This window comes from Corvus moneduloides, chromosome 14 (assembly GCF_009650955.1).
Source record: "Corvus moneduloides isolate bCorMon1 chromosome 14, bCorMon1.pri, whole genome shotgun sequence".
Classification (NCBI taxonomy): domain Eukaryota; kingdom Metazoa; phylum Chordata; class Aves; order Passeriformes; family Corvidae; genus Corvus; species Corvus moneduloides.
In genome coordinates this window covers 8690729-8710353 of record NC_045489.1, presented here as the reverse complement: position 1 = coordinate 8710353, position 19625 = coordinate 8690729, and the positions used below count along the sequence as shown (strand labels likewise).

General features: G+C 41.2%; 1 protein-coding gene across 8 annotated transcripts in view; it reads left to right on the top strand.

The window, feature by feature from the left end:
• Window positions 1-19625, top strand: part of KLHL13 (kelch like family member 13) — an 86586-nt gene that overhangs the window by 4508 nt on the left and 62453 nt on the right. For 2 of the 8 annotated variants that reach the window (XM_032123681.1, XM_032123682.1), the window contains exons 2-4: window positions 1124-1375; window positions 5765-5852; window positions 15524-15582. In XM_032123681.1, coding sequence (XP_031979572.1) covers window positions 5823-5852; window positions 15524-15582 — 89 coding nt within the window. In that variant the 5' untranslated portion in view covers window positions 1124-1375; window positions 5765-5822. Of the gene's footprint in view, window positions 1-1123; window positions 1376-5764; window positions 5853-11390; window positions 11410-15523; window positions 15583-19625 lie in introns of those variants that run through there. The other 6 variants (XM_032123685.1, XM_032123684.1, XM_032123680.1 and 3 more) reach the window with 6 other exon arrangements.

Genomic DNA, 19625 nt, shown 5'->3' with positions numbered 1-19625 from the left:
TGTCTAAGCTGTTCCACCTTGCAAGAAATAAAACAGTTGGCGCAAAGCTGGGAATGTGTTGCATGGATCTCACGGTTAAAACTAGGGATGGGGTGATTTGAGTGCCTGTCCTTGCTCCCAGGACTTCAAAGTATGTGTTTTAACAAATATTGTAGTACTCAGCCACGAATCATGTGAGTCCTGTTATGAATGTAAATTTCCATTTTTGCAGGGCAGTGAGGAAAGAACTTTGTTAGTTTTTTCTTGGTGAGGCAAATAAACTCATTTTATCAGTCTATTATTCAGAAATTGCAGACCAGGATTTAGCATCATGACAAGTGAAAACCATGGTGCATGGTAAATGAGCTTAATTCACACCATAACCATCTGGTCAAGTGCAAATTGTTATGAGGAAGGTGAGGTGCTATGTAATGAAAAAAATAAGCAGAATGAGTGTGAGTGATAATTATTAAATACTAGAATCTTACAGGTTGAAAAAAGCAAGGACAAACATGAATATCAACCCAGTTCTTTTTCCGTGGTTGTTCTTTGGGATCTCCATGTGAGTGATCTGTTCTAGTTTAAGTTGAATATGTTGCACATGTATTTAATTTAGTATTGTGAGAACTTTGATTCCTTTGAATAACTGACCTTATCTGATAATGCTAATGGGAGGTATCCAGCAGTAAGTTAAGATGATGATCTGAAATACCCAGCACGTTTGTAGTGTACTGGCTTTCTAAAGTTGAAGCTCTGGTTCTGTCATACATGATTGTAGTATGTTTTTTACACTTTAAAATAAATGTGTAAGAGAAGAATGCAAAATACTTATTTTAAATTTCAAACTTCTTCATAAACTTGTTAGGGATTGAAAGTTAAGCAGAAGATTCACACTCAGCAAAATCTGATGCTGGAGGCTTTGGAGACAGTTTGGTGCTGCAGGTACCTCATCAGATGTGCCTCTGGGTGGTCCTGCCTTGTGCCCCGATCTCCTGCTTCAGCTCCGTTGGCAGAGCTAATGTTTGAGTGATTGCAGGGTGTTTTCTTTCATGCTGCTTAGCTCATGGGAAACTTACCCACTCATTAATGTTTTTATCTGTTTGCTAACTCACCCTGTCACTATACCTTGCTATTGCTCTCACAGGTAGAGGCAGGAATCGTGTCTGGAGGTGAGTGGAGGGAAAGCAGCACATCTTTTCCCAGCAGATGAAGCATCAAATTCTGGGGATGAAGTATCAAACTCAGCTCAGCAGGACGAGGGCATTGCTCCCACTTCAAACTAGTCATGTTTCCAGATGCCTTTAAAGAGCTCTCCCTGGGATTGCTGTTCTCCAATTAGCTTTCCATCTGTGAGGAAGCCGCATGATCCATGTAATGCTTAAATTCGTGTTTTCAGGTAATGTTTATATTAAAACGGAAATTTTACACTACATTAAGGAAGGGGGATGACTTTTTCTCAGTTCTGGAGGATTCAAACACTGCCCTGCATCCTGCTGGCAGATACCTGGCTCTTGAAGGGAGCCAGGAGGGAGAAATGGGTTGCTCTTCTGCCTTGTCAACTTTTGGCTTCTTAGTGCCTGCTTCTAAACCAGTTTCAGTGTTACAAAACACATGGTTCTGGGCAAGTTTATGGCTGCCCACAGATTTTGAATTGAGGAAGCGAGTAGCACATCTGTTATTTAAAGAAAGCTGTGAGCGGCACTAGAATCCTACAGACGTGGACACGTGTTCTGTATATGTGTTTCTTTTTTTTTCAGAAGCTGATTATCCACCATGGTGCTGGAGTTGTAGAAGATGTGTGTTAATAGTTTATGCCTACCAGCCCCCTCCCTGATCATCTTTCAGCTCACTGTTAGCAACTTTTTAAGTAGTAGCAACTACAAGTTATAAAATACATGTGAGGTTGTATTGCTGACACTTATTAACAACTATATTTCATTGCCTGTTTATGTTGGAAGCTTTTAACAGTAACAGTGTTACCAGTTTTGTTCTCTTTAATGTTGAATTTATAATATAGCAATGATTTTATGGTTAGAAATGTAATCTGGGCTCTTGTGTTTGCTGTTCTAAGCTTCTTTTTATACAGTGAAATTGAAGTATTTCCACTGGGGTGTATGTCCTATGAGAGATACAAACAAATGACTTTACACATTGAAGCTAGAAATTAGGAATTAAACACTTAAACTACAAAGGAATCTGAGGATAAATCTAGATAAGTCAGCAATATTGAATTTACCAGATTGCTTGAGCTACCTTATGCTGCTGCCTTGGTGGCTCTGCAAATCTGCCCAGTCTCTTGTGGTTGCTCACATTTGTCATAGGGGAGTAAATGTGCCAGCATTCACTGTCTCTGTTCCTTATTAGGCTTGGGCAGTACCAAACACTGACATCTCTAATGATAAAAGGACTATTGTGGGGAGTTTTGTGATCCAAGTGAGGCTTGGTACCATATTTTACCCCTGAGTCTGAAAATTTTGTCCTTAATGTCCAAACAGAGTTCTGATATTTAAAGGATAAGAGTAATGAGATGATCATATTATCACCTGTCTTGGGGTTGGTGGAAGTGTTGTTAACTCATCTCTTATCTCAGTGATGTTGGTGGTATCACTTGCTACAAGAGAGCGTGGCCTGTATCTTTGCTAATCTTTTTCAGGAATGGTTTAGTACCTTGTCTTAATGTAAATTTTGATATGTGGAGGACTTTGCTGTGAGGCTCTAAATGAACTGTGGTACAACCCCCCTAGCACTTCCCTTTAGCAAGAAGGTAGGGACTCTGAGATTTTGTGTTCCTACTGCAGTTGCTTGTCTTTTTTTTCGTAGTGTTCTAGCTGGTGTGTCTACCTGATGATAATTAAGAGCCACAGTGATGCACCAAGACCTTGTTATGATAGTGCCTCCCATGTGCAGAACAAAAAGACAGTTTCTGTTCCCAAATCTTGCTATGCTGCTGTAGTCTTTCTTCCACTGGTTATTTTTCTGGTGTTTGTGGTGGCAGTGGGTGGGGTTGGGTACAACTGTAAAAAACCCCCAGTTATTGTTGATAACATCTTAGTAAGCAAGTAGTCTAACTCTAGCCTGTGGTGGTAGCATTTTTCTCTTTCTTCTAGCCTTAAGGCAATGTGGTGGACTTTACCAGCATCTCTTGCCTTCCTCCAAGGGCAGGGGTTTGTGTGAAGTATTATTGTAGGTGCTCACATGGCTGTCCTGGCTCATAGAGCTCCAAGTTACATCTTCTCTGAGAGAAAGGGTTGAGCAGATGTACACTAGACTTACTGTCCTCTTAAAATTGATTTCTTCAGTGATGAGTGTGCCAACAGCTCTGGCTTCTTTTGGGATGACAGTTGGGTTTCTTGTCTGCTGCTGGCTTTCTCTTGCTATTGGCTATCATTCCTAGTTTGTAGGAGGAGAAAATATTTCAGTGAGGGTGTTGTAAACCTTACCTCTGGCAGCATAGACATTTATGTGAGCTCTTCTACAGAATGTCAACCAAAATAAGCTGGAGTGGTTTAAACAGCCTGAATAATCACTCTTTGTATTGGTTGATCCTGAACAAATAGGCTAGAAAGTACTTAAGAGCAGCTTGGCTGGAGCCTTATGGCAGAGAGCAGGGACAGGCAACCAAGGGTGCTGAGCTCTTCCATGGCACAGCTGTACCTAGAGGAGGACATCCAAGCTCAACCTAGGTCAGAGATTCACAAGTTAAAGGGCTGCTTGGAGGCAGAAATGTGGCTTCTCCCTGCAAATAACCCCGAGATTACAGCTGACATAAGAAGATCCCACTTCATCATCCTCATGGGGAATGAGTGTATTTTCTGGTTAGGCTGTAATGATCTGCTGGTGTGGAGTGAAAGAAGTGATTAAATTTAGACATATTTCATGGGGAAGCAGGGGATGGCAGTGCTGGCACCTTTCTAGTGGTGCTGCCAGGCGCCAGGGCACGTGGTGTGGGGCTGCTGTGCAGCAGTGTCTTGTCTTCCCCATGTGTGTATAAAAGAGTCCACTTTATGGTTGTCACCAGCTCCCACTACTAGTTCCAATTGTTTATTCATTGGTAAAATTAATGGTAGGAGGGAGTTGGGCAGGAAAACATCAATGTGCAAGGTAAGAGGTTGCATGGCAGCACTTTACCGTCCCAAACAAGGAGTCAGGAATAATTAATGGCAGAAAAAGAAATGGGAGGAGGAAAAAATGCATGGGTCAGAGGAGAAAATGTTATCTTTGTATTGACTTTATTGTTTCAGTGCCATCCCAGATGTGTCTAACAAGTCTGACATTGTTTGAGACTTTCATTACTAAGAGCCTTTCACAAGGCCCTGCAGTGTAAATGCTCATATGTGTCACTGGAGCAGCCTGACACGGCTCTGCCACCACGCAGGTTGGGCAAAATGCCCTTATAGGGGATGGGGGGGAGCTGGATCTTACTCCCAGTTTTAAAGGGCTTCTTGCCACCAGAAACTACTTTCTAACTTCATGTCTTTCTGGCCTTCTTCACCAAAACAAACTGTGTAAGAGGCTTCCTGATGAATTGTGTGTCATTCCTGACACAATGGTATTTTAATTCTGGAACATGAGTCATTCTGATTGCTGCCATCCAAAGCTGTGCATATATAAAAGCAAAATAATTTGACACATTTTAAGGAGGAGCATCAAAAGCTTAATGAAAGGAGACTTCCATAGCCTCTCATCTTCAGATAAACTCTTTGTTTTGGTTAAGAAGTTTGAATGTCCCATAGTGCTTCTGATCCATTATTATTGGTTAACCTGCACTTTACTATGTGATTTTGTTGTTAGTATCATTTTATTGTTTTAACTGTATGAATAATTTGATTGGCAAGGGCTTGTAACTGAAAAAATACTGTTCATTCAATGAATGTTAATTCATTGAATTATAGAAGTGACCCTTAGTAAATGATGAGTGTTGAGAATATGGGTTGCCAAGTGCAATGTTTTCATTTTTTTCTTTTCTGAGAGGAAATGCAGAGGAAACGAAAGCGTTATGGCCAGCATTTCTTCACTCTGCTTTATGTTAAACTGAATTTAAAAAAATTAATGCCAGTGCAAATGACAGCGCTGCTGATTGTTCCTTGTATTTTGAGGTAACTGCCTGCTGTTTTCCTTTTGAATTGGTTGTGCTATCTTTTCAGCATTAAAAAGAAATGCAGTGTCTCCTCCTAAGTCCCTCTATCCTATTCTTCATGGCTGTAAGATGACTTTTCACTGTAACTTTGTGCTATTTCAGCTCTTCTGTGACTGGTGCTCTCTGTGCAAGCCCAGCCAGAGCTTCCTGCTGTAGTAACAGCTGCTGGGGGGAATTTTTGAGAAGGGGGCTTGGCTTGGGACCACGGTGCAAGGTATTACTTCTGTACCTCCTGTGACTTGTATGCATTTAGTGATTTACATGAAATGATGGCTGTGATTCTGAGACAGTGACTGCATGAGTAGCTTCAAAGCAAAAAATTAGATCTGACTTTTTTTTTCTGCACTACTGTTGAAATTGATTTTATGTGGAGCTGTGATCTTGTGGAATTCTGTATGAAATATTCCATATATAAAGAGCAGGATACCACAGATTTTTAGTGAGTTGTGTGAACTTTCCATTCAGGCAAGAAGCAGGGCTATACAATTTTCCACTCACACTAGAGACAGAGCTCAGAGGGCTGCAGAAGCCAATCGTTAACTCTGTTGGAGATGCTCTACCCTGCAGTTCTTTAAAATAACATCTACGGTGGATAATGGTGTGCAAACTTGTGTGACAATTTTTTTCTCTTCCCAAACCTTGTTCTAGATGTCAGAATTAACCTGGACTACTTGGGAATGGCGAAACATAGCCCTGGGATCCTGCCATGAACAGTAAGAAAGTTGACATACTTTGTGTATGCAAATAATAATTTTCTTTTAGTGACTAAACTGCAGTGAAACTTCCTGTTCAATTAACACAACCAGGCAGCACATTGTGTAGCTCAGTGTGGAGGTGCTCCCAGCTTTCCATACAGTAAAGAAGCAGTACAGTAGGTCAGAGGGGTGGATCAGCAGGGGAGGATTCTTTGGGAAACTATAGTGGGGAAGTCTCTGCAGCCAGTATGGCACTGGAGGTGGGAAGCTACTATGGGTGGTTGCTACAGCGGGGATTACTGTAACACACATATATCAAACCAGGAGTCCCGTGGAAAGGAAATATATATGGCCAGATTCTTGGTAGATGTTTCAGAGATGTTTATTTCTCCAGCCACATGGCCGGGGCTCTGCCGAGGAGCTCTTACAGTCACCGACCCCGAGGGTCCTTGCCCACACAGGGGAACACAAACCAACCAATCGGAAATGAGGCTGAGCAGGGGCAGGGAAACCCTGTGCCTCCCCTCAGGGCCCCTCTCCCAGGGCTCCATGGCAGGGGGGAGGGACCCCAACATCTCACCCGTTTTATTTTAATAAAAGGAGAATGAAAACAACTGGATAAACATAACAAGAACAGTTTCAAGACAAAACAAGCCACCCTCCTGACTCCTTAAATGTCCAAACAGATTCTGTGGAACATCTTAGGGCTGACAGAAGGGAGACAGAACTCTCCAGGCATGCTTTGTGGGGAAACTGAGGCAGGAGAGGGTTTAATTTCTTCCCTGCCCCTTTTCATCCCCCCCTTGGCATTGGAGAGGAACTGGAGGGAAATGGAATTGTATAGGGAAGCCATGGGGTGAAAAATGGATTAGAGATAAACTGGGGATGGGGTAAACTTAGGAAAGGGTTCATATTGGGTATAGGGTAAAAGGGGAAAGTAGGCTGTGGGTAGGGAAGTTGCTGGGATGGATATTGTTTATAATTTTGTGCATAACGGCTGCCTTTGACAGGAATACCTCCAGGCCCAGTAACATTTGCTGCTTGTAAACCCTTCTTTCCTTGCACTATATCAAATTGTACAACTTCCCCATCTCCTACACTTTACACAGGTAATTTTTAGGGTTATTCTTTTTAATGGCAGTTCTATGGATGAATAGATCTTCCCCTGTATCATCTCGTGTTATAAATCCATAGTTGTTTTTTACATTGTACCATTTCACAGTTCCTGTGAGTTTCATTGCTGTAACTTCTCCTATCACGTGCTTGCGTGTTCGTCATGGGTGCCGGTCCTGCATGGCCGCTGCCTCGCCAACTCCGACGTCTCGGCCGGGCCCCCGCCTTGTGGCTGCTCCTCGCTCTCTGAGCGGCACTGCTCCGGCGCGTGTCTGGGCTCTGCGCGGCCCCGCGTTGCCATCGCCGCTGGCTCCGCGCCCTGTGAGCGGTTCCACTCTGCAAACTCCACGCTGCTTTGAGAGTGGCCCTGTTTCAACTCGGCGCTGTGCTGCGCGGCTTCTCGTGTCACTGTGGAAACCGCTGCTTCTCCCTCCGCAGGGCTCTCCGAGCCGTGTGCTCAGAGCGGGTTTCCACGCCGACCCCCGGTTCCTGGCTGCTCGTGGCCCACGGCACCCGCGGCGCCTGCGGCATCGCTCCCTCACTCGCGGCCGCGTGGCAGAGGACTCCGAGACAGGGATGGGGTCCGCGATAAGGCGCATGCTCCCGAGGGGGCCGGGTGCATCCAGCACAGGCACCTCCGCCGGCACGGCTGCAGTCATGTGCTCCCGAGATGGTGGCCGCGCGGTCTCGGCCACGGGATTAGTATGATCCTCTGCTTTAGGGGTAATGGGACCATACAAATGCTCCTCAAGAGCTTCACTGATTACAAGAGATGCACGGAGAGCTTCTATCACTAGTCCATGTTCTGTTTGATCCCTTACCTTATCCCAGATCTCGTCCCAAAAACACCCATGACAAGTTCCAGGAGGTTCAATATAAAAAGTAAGTCTCGAGAAATACAGGAGAAACTTTGGAAAAGCCAGTTTAAAAAATGTTCTAGATCTCCCGGTTGCATTACTTTTTTGTTTTGTTGTTCAAGGATTCCTTTAACTTCTAGATACATTTTTTTCTGTGGCTCAGAGAGCCCCATTTATCACGATTCTTCCATAGTCCAAAGAGAATATCCAAACCAAGATGAGAAGAGAGAGATCTAGAGTGGTTTTTACTCATGAATTTTCTGTCCTTAGGGATCGGTGACCTGCCTGCATTCCTCCACCATTTGCTACAGTGGGGATTACTGTAACATGCATATATCAAACCAGGAGTCCCGTGGAAAGGAAATATATATGGCCAGATTCTTGGTAGATGTTTCAGAGATGTTTATTTTTCCAGCCACGTGGCTGGGGCTCTGCCGAGGAACTGTTACAATCACGGGCCCCGAGGGTCCTTGCCCACACAGGGGAACACAAACCAACCAATCGGAAATGAGGCTGAGCAGGGGCAGGGAAACCCTGTGCCTCCCCTCAGGTGGTGTATTAGGAAATTTTTGAGGTGGTAGCTGAAGGATGCTTTCCTGTGATGTGTAATTATATTGGGAAACTCCATTGTTACCCAGTGTATAATTATATCACGACTCCATTGTCATGGGATATCTTGAGTGCAAATTAGATTGAAATGTGATTAGACAAATTAATGGAAGAAAAAAAGTGAATTTTGAAGTGCTCAAGCCTGAATTCCAGATGCGGTTTGTGGGAGAAAGTCCCTAAAACCCTGGCAGAAGGAAGCTGCCAGAAGGCAGTGTTCTTTCACTGTCACTGCTCCTGCTGTTAGACAGCATGGCCAATTAGGTCTTCAGTCTGAGCTTTCCTGTCTGACTTTTGTGTGGAGCTTTTCTGATATGAAACTTGGTGTTTAATGGAGGTTAATTAAACAGTTCATGTAGCCAAGAAAGCAAGGTAGCTTTAAAGATATTGAGTGTTGATCAAAATATTCAGATATTTTTGTGCTGTTGGTAGTCTGAGACTTCCTAGTTTGAAGGATACATAAATATTTATGTATGTACATGCTCTGTATTCCTTACATAGCCTTTTCCAGATGTTGCAGTAGACTTCCTTAAATTAACACATTGAAAATTATTCTGATTAATTTTCCCAGTACAAAATAGATGACTTGAGAGACTGTGTGGGTGAGTAACATGTTTCGAAAGTGTCAACAATGTCTGCTGAAAACTTACACAATTTGTCAGCCTTCACTGGGACAGAAATTAGAAGGCTTTTGTGTTGTTACATATAATAATTTGGATATAGTCCACTGGAAATGTACATCTCTTGAAAACTCCTGCACTCTAAACTCTTCACAGCAGTGTAAATACTTAACATGCAAATGCTCAAATGAAAAAATACTTAATTTTCTTTTGTAGGACTCTCTGACCATGTCATGTTTAATTCTTCCCTGGGAGCAGTTTTTTTCCAAGGGCTTTCAAAAGCTGGTTTATATACTTGAGATGTTAGGCACTACTAAGGTCTTGAAAATATCAGAACTCTCTTTTGATGAACAAACTCTATAATTGTTAAATTCTTGTAGATCAAATTACAGAGCCTTATGTTCTTTATTAGGAGAGCTGACAAAGACACAGGAAGCTTAGTGCTTTGTACAAAGTAGGATATGTAACTCAAGCAGATTCTGCTAAGACTGATTGCTTTTGGCTTTCTGAGAAGTTTGTTCAGCTTACCTGAAAAAGATAAATGTATATATTTGTAGAATATTAAGTAGCTTTGAAATCTTATCAGAATGCAGCTAAAGCTGCATTGATCGTGGATTGACTGAGCTAACAATTTAAGCTGTGCTGCTCAGAGGTAAGACAATCCTTCATTTTGAACTGTCTTATTTAGCAAATTCACTGTTTGAGAGGTAAGATAAGAAACTTTGATGTTCACAGATTTGCTCAGACAAACCATTTTCTGAGAGCAAATATCTGTAATGTCAGAGAATAATCACTCATTAGTGATGATTAAGAAAGAGGCATTTTAAGGATAGAAATGATTCTTGGTACAAGTTGGGACATCTGGAATGATCCTGGCATTTTTTGTTCCCTGCCAATCAATTATCTAAACGTTGTATAGCTTCTCTTCTGGCTTTTCTTTCAAGGTGGTTATTGGAGCCAAAAAAGCTGGACTGTTACTGTACTGGTGTTCAAGATCCTTGTGTTTGGGAGGTTCTTAACGTCCATTTCTAGCATAAGTGTAATCAGAAATCCAAATCTCATTTTGCTTTTAAAACTGTTGTATTAGAAAATATCCATGTGCCACTAACTAAAGCTGAATGATCAACATGCGGAGCGCGTCTCACTCAGCTCTCATGTCATTTGTGAGGCTTACGATAAGGCAGTGACTAGTGTTAGCTGTGTTGTGCGCTGGGTAAATTTCTGACCTAGTGTGTCCTGAATTGTCAGTTCAGTGTTTGTGCCATTTCAAGGTCTGCTCAAAATAGCTTTAGAAAGTAAAGGAAAACTAATGCCTCTGAGTTGATCAGCAGCCTGGTGTTCCCTTAGCTTCCACCTTTGCCCATAACATCACTGCAAAATTAGTAAGCTTGCTAACAGTGATGGGTGTTGGAAATCATACTGACTAACTTGATCTAGGAGTATTTTTCCCAAGCCTTTATTTGCGTATGTAGATTCTTCTTCTCCCAAGGATGTAGCTTAGGTGAAGCCTCCAGGTAATGGACATTGTTGATGGAAGTAACAGCAGGTGGGAGGGCTTGGAGTTCATGGAAAGTGATTCCAAGGTGGCTTGTCACAAGGATACTTGAATGGTAGCAATAAGGAAATACCAAGGATTCAATTTCTCAGTGATGTGGGTGGTTCTGATACTCTGGTGTGTGATATAGGAGAGGGTGCCAAAAGGTTTTACAGCAGAAAATGGGAAAACGGGCTTTAATGTTCTGAGCTTTTTTGCTTTTATTGCCTGATAATGTATACTGGCTATCCAGGAGTCACTTGTGAAGACTGGAAGATTTCACTCTGCTGCAGTGTATGTGCATTGTTTTACTAGGAAGCTTCACAGGCTTTTACCTCCTGTTTTTATCACTTGTTTCCAGTCTGATGTGAAATGGCCTTTTCATTAATGCTTCCAGAGTTCTAGTTGGTGCCTCTAAATCTGTGACATAGACTGTCCAGAATGGAGTTCCAGGCAAATGGAAGCAATCCATGGTGGGTAAGACTCACAACTTTGTACTGTCAGCGCTCTTGGGAGATAATGATTAAAAATCTTCCTCCAGTCACAAGCACAGAGGCAGAAGCTCGCGTTGCCTTTAGGAGAGGGGTGGCATGGAAGCTGCTTTATTGTCTAGACACGGGCAAACAGCAGGAGTTATGGGCATCGCACTGGTAGGGGCCTGCTCTGTGTTATGGCTATAGGAGCAGCAGTGGGAGGACAACAGCATTTTGGGCAGCTGCTGCTGCCAGACCATCTGGGTGCTGTGCACAGCTCTGAACAGTGCTTGGAACTGCAGCTGAGGATGATGAGAGGGTGCAGATGTTTGAGCCAAGAGCAGAAGAGACAGAGCAGTGCTGCTGTCCAGGGAACAGAGCTGATGTGAACCCAGGTGAGTCACTAACCTGTCAGGTCATTGTGGCTCTGGCAGGGAGCTGGCTAGTCTCACACATGTTTTCCTGTGTTTTGGGGAACTGGTCTCTGCTGCATCCTTGTCCCTTCCCTGTGCTGGCATCTTAGACTCACTGTGACTGTGGTGTGTCATCTGCAGCCTATTCCTTGTCCCCCTCTCTTTGGTCCCAGGCTAGGATTGCTGTGTGTGGAGATGATCTTGTTAGGGCTCAAGGTAATGGGAGAGAAGTCCATTCGTTCCTTGGGACTGGATTATGCTATGCTGTAATTGCTGAAGCTCCCAATGTTGAGAGTATAATATAAGGGCATCCAACCCAGGTCTGTTAGGCTTAGCACAGCTATTCAATGTAATATAGCATTTTCTTCTTGCCTATGGTGCCATTTTAAACTGCAGGTGTTTTACTTAGGTGTGGTTTATATGCGGTGTATTAATGACTCTGTCTGCTTCAGGGAACTGTTTTCTCTTTCTGTGTGAGTGAAATACTACACCAAGAAGCTTGGGTTTTTTTAATACTTGAAGTATTACTGAAGACTTCCAAGCTTGTGTGAGCATGCTGAAGCCTGTTTTATTTTGTGTTCCTAAAATAGGTTGAAAAAAATACTTATCAAACATATTTTTAAAGTACATTAATGAAGGCCATTCTGTAACTGCAGTTGACAAGCACCGTAGCACTGCTTTTGGTGGGTAAGGCTTCTTTACAAATACAGTTGCAAAATTTCTGTTAGGATAAGATCTGTTCTCCTACCCAGAGATGTGTTTCAACAGTTTGTCATCTTCCTTTATGACACTGAGTTTTTCAAAATGCAGGACTTTGGCTGACTGAAGCAAGTTGGTAGCTTCAGTTGTATTTTCTGTAATCTATAATATGGTGCTTCTTTTGTGTCTGGACTCGATTTTTATGGAAAACGTTTAAGTACTTATATACTTCTGGTCTGTGGGTGGAAGTTAGTAAATTATTCTGCTTGGTAATGATTATCAGGTTATAGTTGATGTAAGTTAATGCTGCTCTTGGGCAACGCAACTCTGATGCCTGTTACAAAAACTGGGAGGCTGTGCTATTCTCCGGAAATGTGTACGAAGTTCATGCTGAAAACTGCCTACATCAGGCTGGTCTGCATCTGACTTCTAAGATGATAACACTTTTTTAGGCATATATTCTCTGTGTTTAGAGAGGTTCTCTTATTATTATTTACTTAGAGATTAAAGCCATTCTTTTAAGACCGTAGATCGATGTCAGATTTAATCAGTTGCTGCTGAAAGGGACAGTGCTGCTTCCTTCTCTCTTTGCGTGGTGGGTGCCAGGGATTTGCTGCAGCTGCCAGGCTGAGGCAGCGCTGGCTGTGCTGGCACTGCTTGTCCCCTGACAGCTGTTTTCTGTTGGATTGTGCAACTGGGTAGTTTGGTCCAGCACGAGGTAGGCAAGTGGTAGTTGGGTCAAACTAAGTAACATGGGACTGTGGCCCTCAGTAGTGTTCCCAAGTGAGAATTCAACCTCTTCCTCCCTTGGATTTCATGAGCACTCTTGTTTTTCAGCAGTTGTGTTTTGTTAATTTTTGATTCAGGTTTTCTGCTGTGCTAGAGGAAGGACTGTGTTACCACTGTAAATCAGGCTCAATCCCAGCATCCACTTTGTGATTTCTGAGAATAATTTAAAAACAACTTGCCTGCTGTAGGAGTGATGTTTGCTGAGGTCTGGCCTCTGACCTGACAAGTACTTCTCACGTTCCCTGGATGGTTGCATTTGCCCCTGAGGATGTGTGGGCTTGTTCATTTAATGGCTTCCTAGGCTGTGCCCTGCACACTTTGTCACTCCTTGGCATCTCTTGTGTCACTAATTTGCTGTTGTTTCCGAAGAGCTGGCTGTAACTGATACAAGTAACCTACATAAGCAGTGTGCACTATCAGCCCTGAATAATCTAGAGCTTCCTGACAGATGAATTACAGGCATAAAAATAAGTTTCACAGGGTATCCACCATGTGAGCTGCATTCAACGGCATATGACAATGCATGCAGTGTGTTTGCTTTATGGAGTTGGAATTGGAAGTAGTGTAACTTCTCAGGAATGCTCAACAATTTTACATGGGTCTCAACCACACCTCTTTTAAATTGTCTTCCTGTATTCAAGCTAAAGATGGTTAAAACAAATGTAATCGTTTATATAGGAAATGAATCCTTATTCATTAATATATGTACTTCTTTTTGCATTTATGAAGGAATGATGGCAAAATATAACAGCAGCTACAACAGCAAACCCTGCAACCCAGAGATCTCAGGACCTTGCACAGTAATCAGAAATTCAGCCCCCAGCTCCTGGCAGGGGGATGCAAGTTTGTGCTGGTGATCAGATTTGTCCTTTCTGTGGCAGAGGTATAAGCCGAGGTGTGAATTTCTGATATCTGTATGCTGGGAATGGAGAATCAACACTGAGGGTGATAGAAGCTCTATTGTTAAAGATAAAAGTTAACTAAAATTTTTCTGAGTGTGAAAAATTCTGTTTTAACATGGAATATTTTTGATCCCTTCATATTGTTGTGTAATGTATAGGTCTCATTAGAGAAGCCTGTGCAATGCCCACAGGATGGTAAAACAAGGACTGAGACTACAGCATCCATCCTAATTGCAGTAACCACATTGCACATCACATAGGACTTCACAAATAACAGAGTAATGATGGTAGGAGAACAGCTCAGGTGATGTGGCACTTTCTGAATGCTAGTTTTGTGATGGAGGATGGATAAAACCCATCCTGTTTACTCAGCAGACTTCTTTAACAGAGGAAAACCTAAAGTTTATTTAAAACAAAAGGATGTCCTGAGGTGTAGCAACACCAGGAGTTAAGAACCACTTTATTCTACCAACTGCTGTAGTGTCAGTGGGAGGGAATGGACAAGTTAGGTGCTGTCAAACAATTTGGTTTGATGCTGTCTCAGTTGTGGCATATTTAAAGTATTGCAAAGCATACACTGAATTTATAATTCATGCTTACAAATACTGTGTGCTATTTCCTTCCGCTAAATGTCTAAGTCTGCTTTAGCAAAATAAGATTTTAGACAGGCTCTTAAATTAGGAGAGGTTGTGTCTACTCTCTGAAGTCAAAATTTTATTTGTCATGTTACAGAGCAGTTGAAGGGGAGAGGATGAGATAGAAGCTTTTATTTTTTTTTATAGATAAACTGCTACTGTTTTGTGACCTTACCTAAAAACTTGCTTTTGTGTCTTAAAAGTATTGATTAAGAAAAAGGAATTTCTTCTTTGGGCTGTGAATTAATAGCAAATTGCTTGAAGAAATATCCAGTGCATACAGCTACTAAGTTTTTATCATTCAGTTATGTTTATAAATGTAAAATATGTAAAAGACCAAAAATCTGAAGTGTGGCTCTTTTCAGGGGTATTGCATAGTTCATATTTTGCAATGTTTGCTAATAAATAAATGTCAGCAAATAGAAATGTTACAACTTTTTCACTGTCCCTTCAAGTGGAGGTATGATTTCACAAGCCAGAATATAGTCTGTAGTCTTTCATTTTGGTTAAAGGCTGTAAGATACCATACTCCTGAGACATCAAAAAAAAAAAGAACTAGGAGTTTGTTTATCAACTGTAGTATTGGATCTTAGAAATGGAAGTCATTAAGATTTTGGCCTCTTCTATACAAATTAATGTGATTACATCTTGCCTATAAATAATTTGAGCTGTTTCTCTAAAAAGGTGGCTTTAATGAGTCACAGCTTTCATTTTAGTAAATTGTTCATGGGATAGGCAGGCTCAGGAACAACTGGGTTAAACCAAGAGATTATTTGAAAAATCTAGGGCATGTGCGCTCTGTTCACTTGATTAGTTTTCATAATTCATCCTTGTTTCCACAGCAAAGAGCAGCCTAATGCATGCAAACAAGAAGCGCTTTTCTTGCTTTTGTGCTCCTTCATCTCTGTAATTTTACCAGGGAAAGTAAGTGAAATGGGGAAACAGATTGTGCATGAACGTTTGGAACAAATCTTGGTTTGTTTTGTGAAAATCCATGGGATCTGAGAGGCAGGTGCTATCTGTGGATGTCTGTGTGTGACTCTGCTTCAGTTCTTTTCTGTTTGCCCACAGGTACATGAAGAACAGAGGAGATATTTCCGCTTATCAGAGATGATGTGGAGAGACTCTTTGTGAGTAACTGACGTATGTTTTCTAAAAAGCCCAAAATGCTAATGTGGGAATTAATTTTTTTTTTTATTCTCTAACTTAGAATAACTGTGCCATTTGTCTAACACTTTTATTTGAGTCTGGAAAGCTGTGAGTGTAGAGCCCTTCATGGGAACCATGGACAAACCTGATTGTTGAAGGAAAGAGCTGGAGGACAGAGCAATGTATGGTTTCATAAGTGATTAACCACAATGCTTTACCTGTCTGTAGTGATCAGTCTACCAAAGGCTTTTACTGTTGACTGCTGAAAGTGTTCTAGACAGCAGTAAAACTGTTGACATGGTGGGTATGGGGAACCTTTAGCAGGGTTAACTTGTTACTTACAAAAGCTTATTCTGCATGTCAGGTTCTTAACGCTTTATTGTCCTCGTCCAATTTTGGATTGCAAGTCTATTACTGAGTCTCCTATAGTTCTGTGGCTCACATACATAAGCACACAGACACAGGGATGGCATCAGTAATATTAAGCCGACGACAAGCAGTTGAGAAGGGTCCTTGCTTAGAGTTCCACAGAAAGCAGTTTATTGCTACAACTTGTGAAGGTTTCTAGAGGCAAATGACTCTGAGTATGCAGCAGCTCAAGCTTGAGTACAGGGGTGTGGCTAGCACCAAGAGTCAACCGAGCTGAGCTGGGGTACATTACCATAATTGGACAAGGCAACCTGGGAGAGGCTTCTTTCCCTCACCATAACCTTAAGTCTTTGGCACCAGAGACTGTCTTACCAAGATCCCTCTCTGTCTCTTGTACCACTGGTCAATCGGCCACCACACAAGTCTGCTATATCTGCCATAACAATGATGGGAATAGTAGCAGTCAATGGAAGCTTTCCTGAAAATTTGTAGTTCTTGTCTGCTGGAATAAACAAGAACATTCGGGGATCAAGTAGCTAAACCACACTCCTAAAACATTACAGGAAAGGAAGAACCTCCATGATAACTGTACCTAATTAAGTACTTAAAGGATTTGCTTTTGTGGAGACAAGGTCAGTTTTAGAGACCACAATTAGGTGATGCAATGTCTTATTTTTCAGATGGATTCCATAAAAATGCTGTGTTTCTAGTGCTGTAGGCTCCTCAGCCAGCTCACTTCTTTGGAGTAATTAGTCCCAGTGTTTTCTTTTTTTTTTTTTTTTCGCCAGATTTCCAGTAACAGTTGTGGATTAAGCAGCATCTTATTTTAGTATTTTCCATGATAGTCTTTGTGCTTCTTTTTTTTTTGTGTAATATGAGTAATGTGCTTGAGTGCTTTCTTTTAAACCGTAAACTTTGATACTCTGGAGCTGCTGCTTTGTTCTGATGATAATTATCTAGGAGAACAGTGCCTTTGTAGACAACTTCAGAGCTTTTCTTGGCACGAAAGAGCTCAAGCTAGAAGAGCTGCTCTTCCCTCAGGCACCTTAATTTCTAAGTTTTCCTATGTTTGTAGCATTAAAGCTACACAATGAAAATTTTTTCTTTGTTCTTTTCTTAAATTGAAGAAAAATCCTTTTATTACAATAGACTAGTAATTGCTTCAGCTTCTAGGTAGGAACCAGTTTGGGTTCTTACATGTGATTGGCCTTTCTTGTTACTTAGATCTAAGAGAAAGGCTAAATGGTTTTTAGGCTTCCCTCTTCCTGGAACCTTTTGGATATTTTCATAGATGTGGTTTTGTGATTTGTTTAGTAACTAATTAAAAAAAAAAAAGTCACTATTGCTTAATGTCCTCATTCTGGTTTGGCATCTGCAAATAGTGCCTGATTTGAAAGGCTGTCTTGCTTTCACTCAAGAGAAAATCAGCTTAAAGATAACATTGGTTTGTAGTCATCTTTCCCTTGGCTTCTTCCAGGATCTGCTTGCTGGTTCAGGAAGGCCCTGTGAGGATTTTTTTATAACAGTCTCCGGTCCAGATGCTGGATTCTTTATGAAGCAGCCAGAGAAATCTTTGTCCTGATCCAGCTGACTTACCCAGGAGATAGTGTTGATTTGATTTACTCTCTTATGTTGAGATCGCTTGTGGACAAGGTCCGCGAAGTCTCTGCTGCAGTTGGCTGAGTAGCAATGATAATATGCAATATTCTTCATTATTTCATTATTTTAAAAATAAGATCTCTTTCATAGTATCTGCTTAATAAAATTGGAACTTGATAGAATTTTTTTTTTTATCAAATGAGAAGTTTAGGTATAAATTTTCCAAGTATCGGTCTATATACCTTGAAGTGTTCTTATGGTGATGCTACAGTTACTGATAATACATACATTTTTCTTGGAGCTTCTTTACAGACGTTGACTGTATTTTAGTGAGGTCATTTTCAGAAAAGACTTTCTGTAAAGTACACAACAGTTATTTTGTGGAGCTGGCATTTAATTTGTGCAGGTGGTTGCTGTTAAGGACATTTTAGTTGCATAGCAGTCACCTTTTCATGGTCTGCAGCACTGGGCTGGGTCAGGTTGTGCTCTGATAACTTGAGTGGACAAGGCTCACAGCCAATGACACCCACCATGAAGAGTGTTTTGGGATTTGCCTACATTGATACTCCTCTGTGTCAGCACTAGTAGCTGCAATAACAGGTAATATTTATGTGGACAGTTCCATTAGGTCTTATGGCATTATTGCAAGGGTGAATGTGTGTAAGATATAATGGGATAAGTTGTGAATTGAATAGAGATTAGTCTTCGGTGCAGGATGGAGCTGAAGGAACTGGTTCGTTTTCCCAGTTCTGCATGATCATAACCGTGGCTTTAACCTTTATGCTGTAATATCTTGAGAAGTATTTATCAAGTTTGTGGGCTGTATAAAGGAAATTGCTATTTGCCTGTTGCTATTGTTCTTTTTGTGGTTATTACTGTGTACTTGATGTGTAGAATTTCTGGTGAAAAATGGAAAAACATTTCACCTTTTGAATGCTCATGCGGAAGGCTTTAAAGGGCTTGAAATACACACTGCAACTTAGTCCATTAAGTTAAAAAGTAGCTTTTCTAATAAAGAACAAATGTACAATAAAAAGTTTTTCATTTTCATGTAATACTGACTCCTAAATTCATAACCTTCAGAAATACTAATTCTTAAATGTAGTGGATAATATTTAACATGAAGTTCAACCAAAACACAGATGCACAGCATTCCCTATGCTGTTTTTTTTTCTGGACAGGCTGAATGAGGGTGCCTTGTTTTATTTGACATCTGCCCATGTCTGAGTGAATCTAATTTGTACAATAGTAAAAGGTACTTGAGCTGTGCCCTTGGTAGTCAGTAGATCCAGGTGTGTGTGTGACAAGTTGGACACTGAAGGGACATGCTGTATCTAAGCTATTCAGTTTCCTCATGAATGGACTAATTAATATGTTCTGTTGGCCTTTCCTCTCTGTAACCATATAAAGCTTTATGCTCTTAAAATAATTGCCAGTCAGCAGCTGGTTTCATATCAGGATTTTTTTCATTTGGTAGTGACGAGAAGCTGGGATCCAAATGTCATGGTCCTGTTGTCTTTGTGGAGACTATACAGGTTTTTCTTTCGCTTTCCTGGATTTCTTACGTACAGCTTTTTTCTTACATGCAATGCTTATCTAATCAAAATTTTGTCAGCAGAGTTTATTTCATCACTATGGATTTGTTAAGTGTAGGTGATAATGAATGAGCTTTAATATGCTGAAGTTGTAGCCACATGTGACTTATATGAGGGAAAGGCTTTATGAGGGTTGGAGAGTGCAGATGAAATGCAAGTCCTTTACAGAATACTGAAGAGATGGGAAATCTGTAAGTTCACAAACATTTTAAGAACACTTCTAAATAAATTGATTAGATGCTTTTGGGCCAGCCAATAAGCTTCATAGTAATTTGATTAATTTCACCATAGATATGTGAATTTAAATTTGGTTCATTATGCAAATCCAGGCAGGAAAAGGTTGATCATCTGACTTAAAATTTGGAAGAATATTTCATTGAAGACAGTGTTTTAATACACATACCTCAGCATTGTAAAAATTCTGCTTTCTGCTACTTTATGTTCAGTGCAGTGGTTTAAGG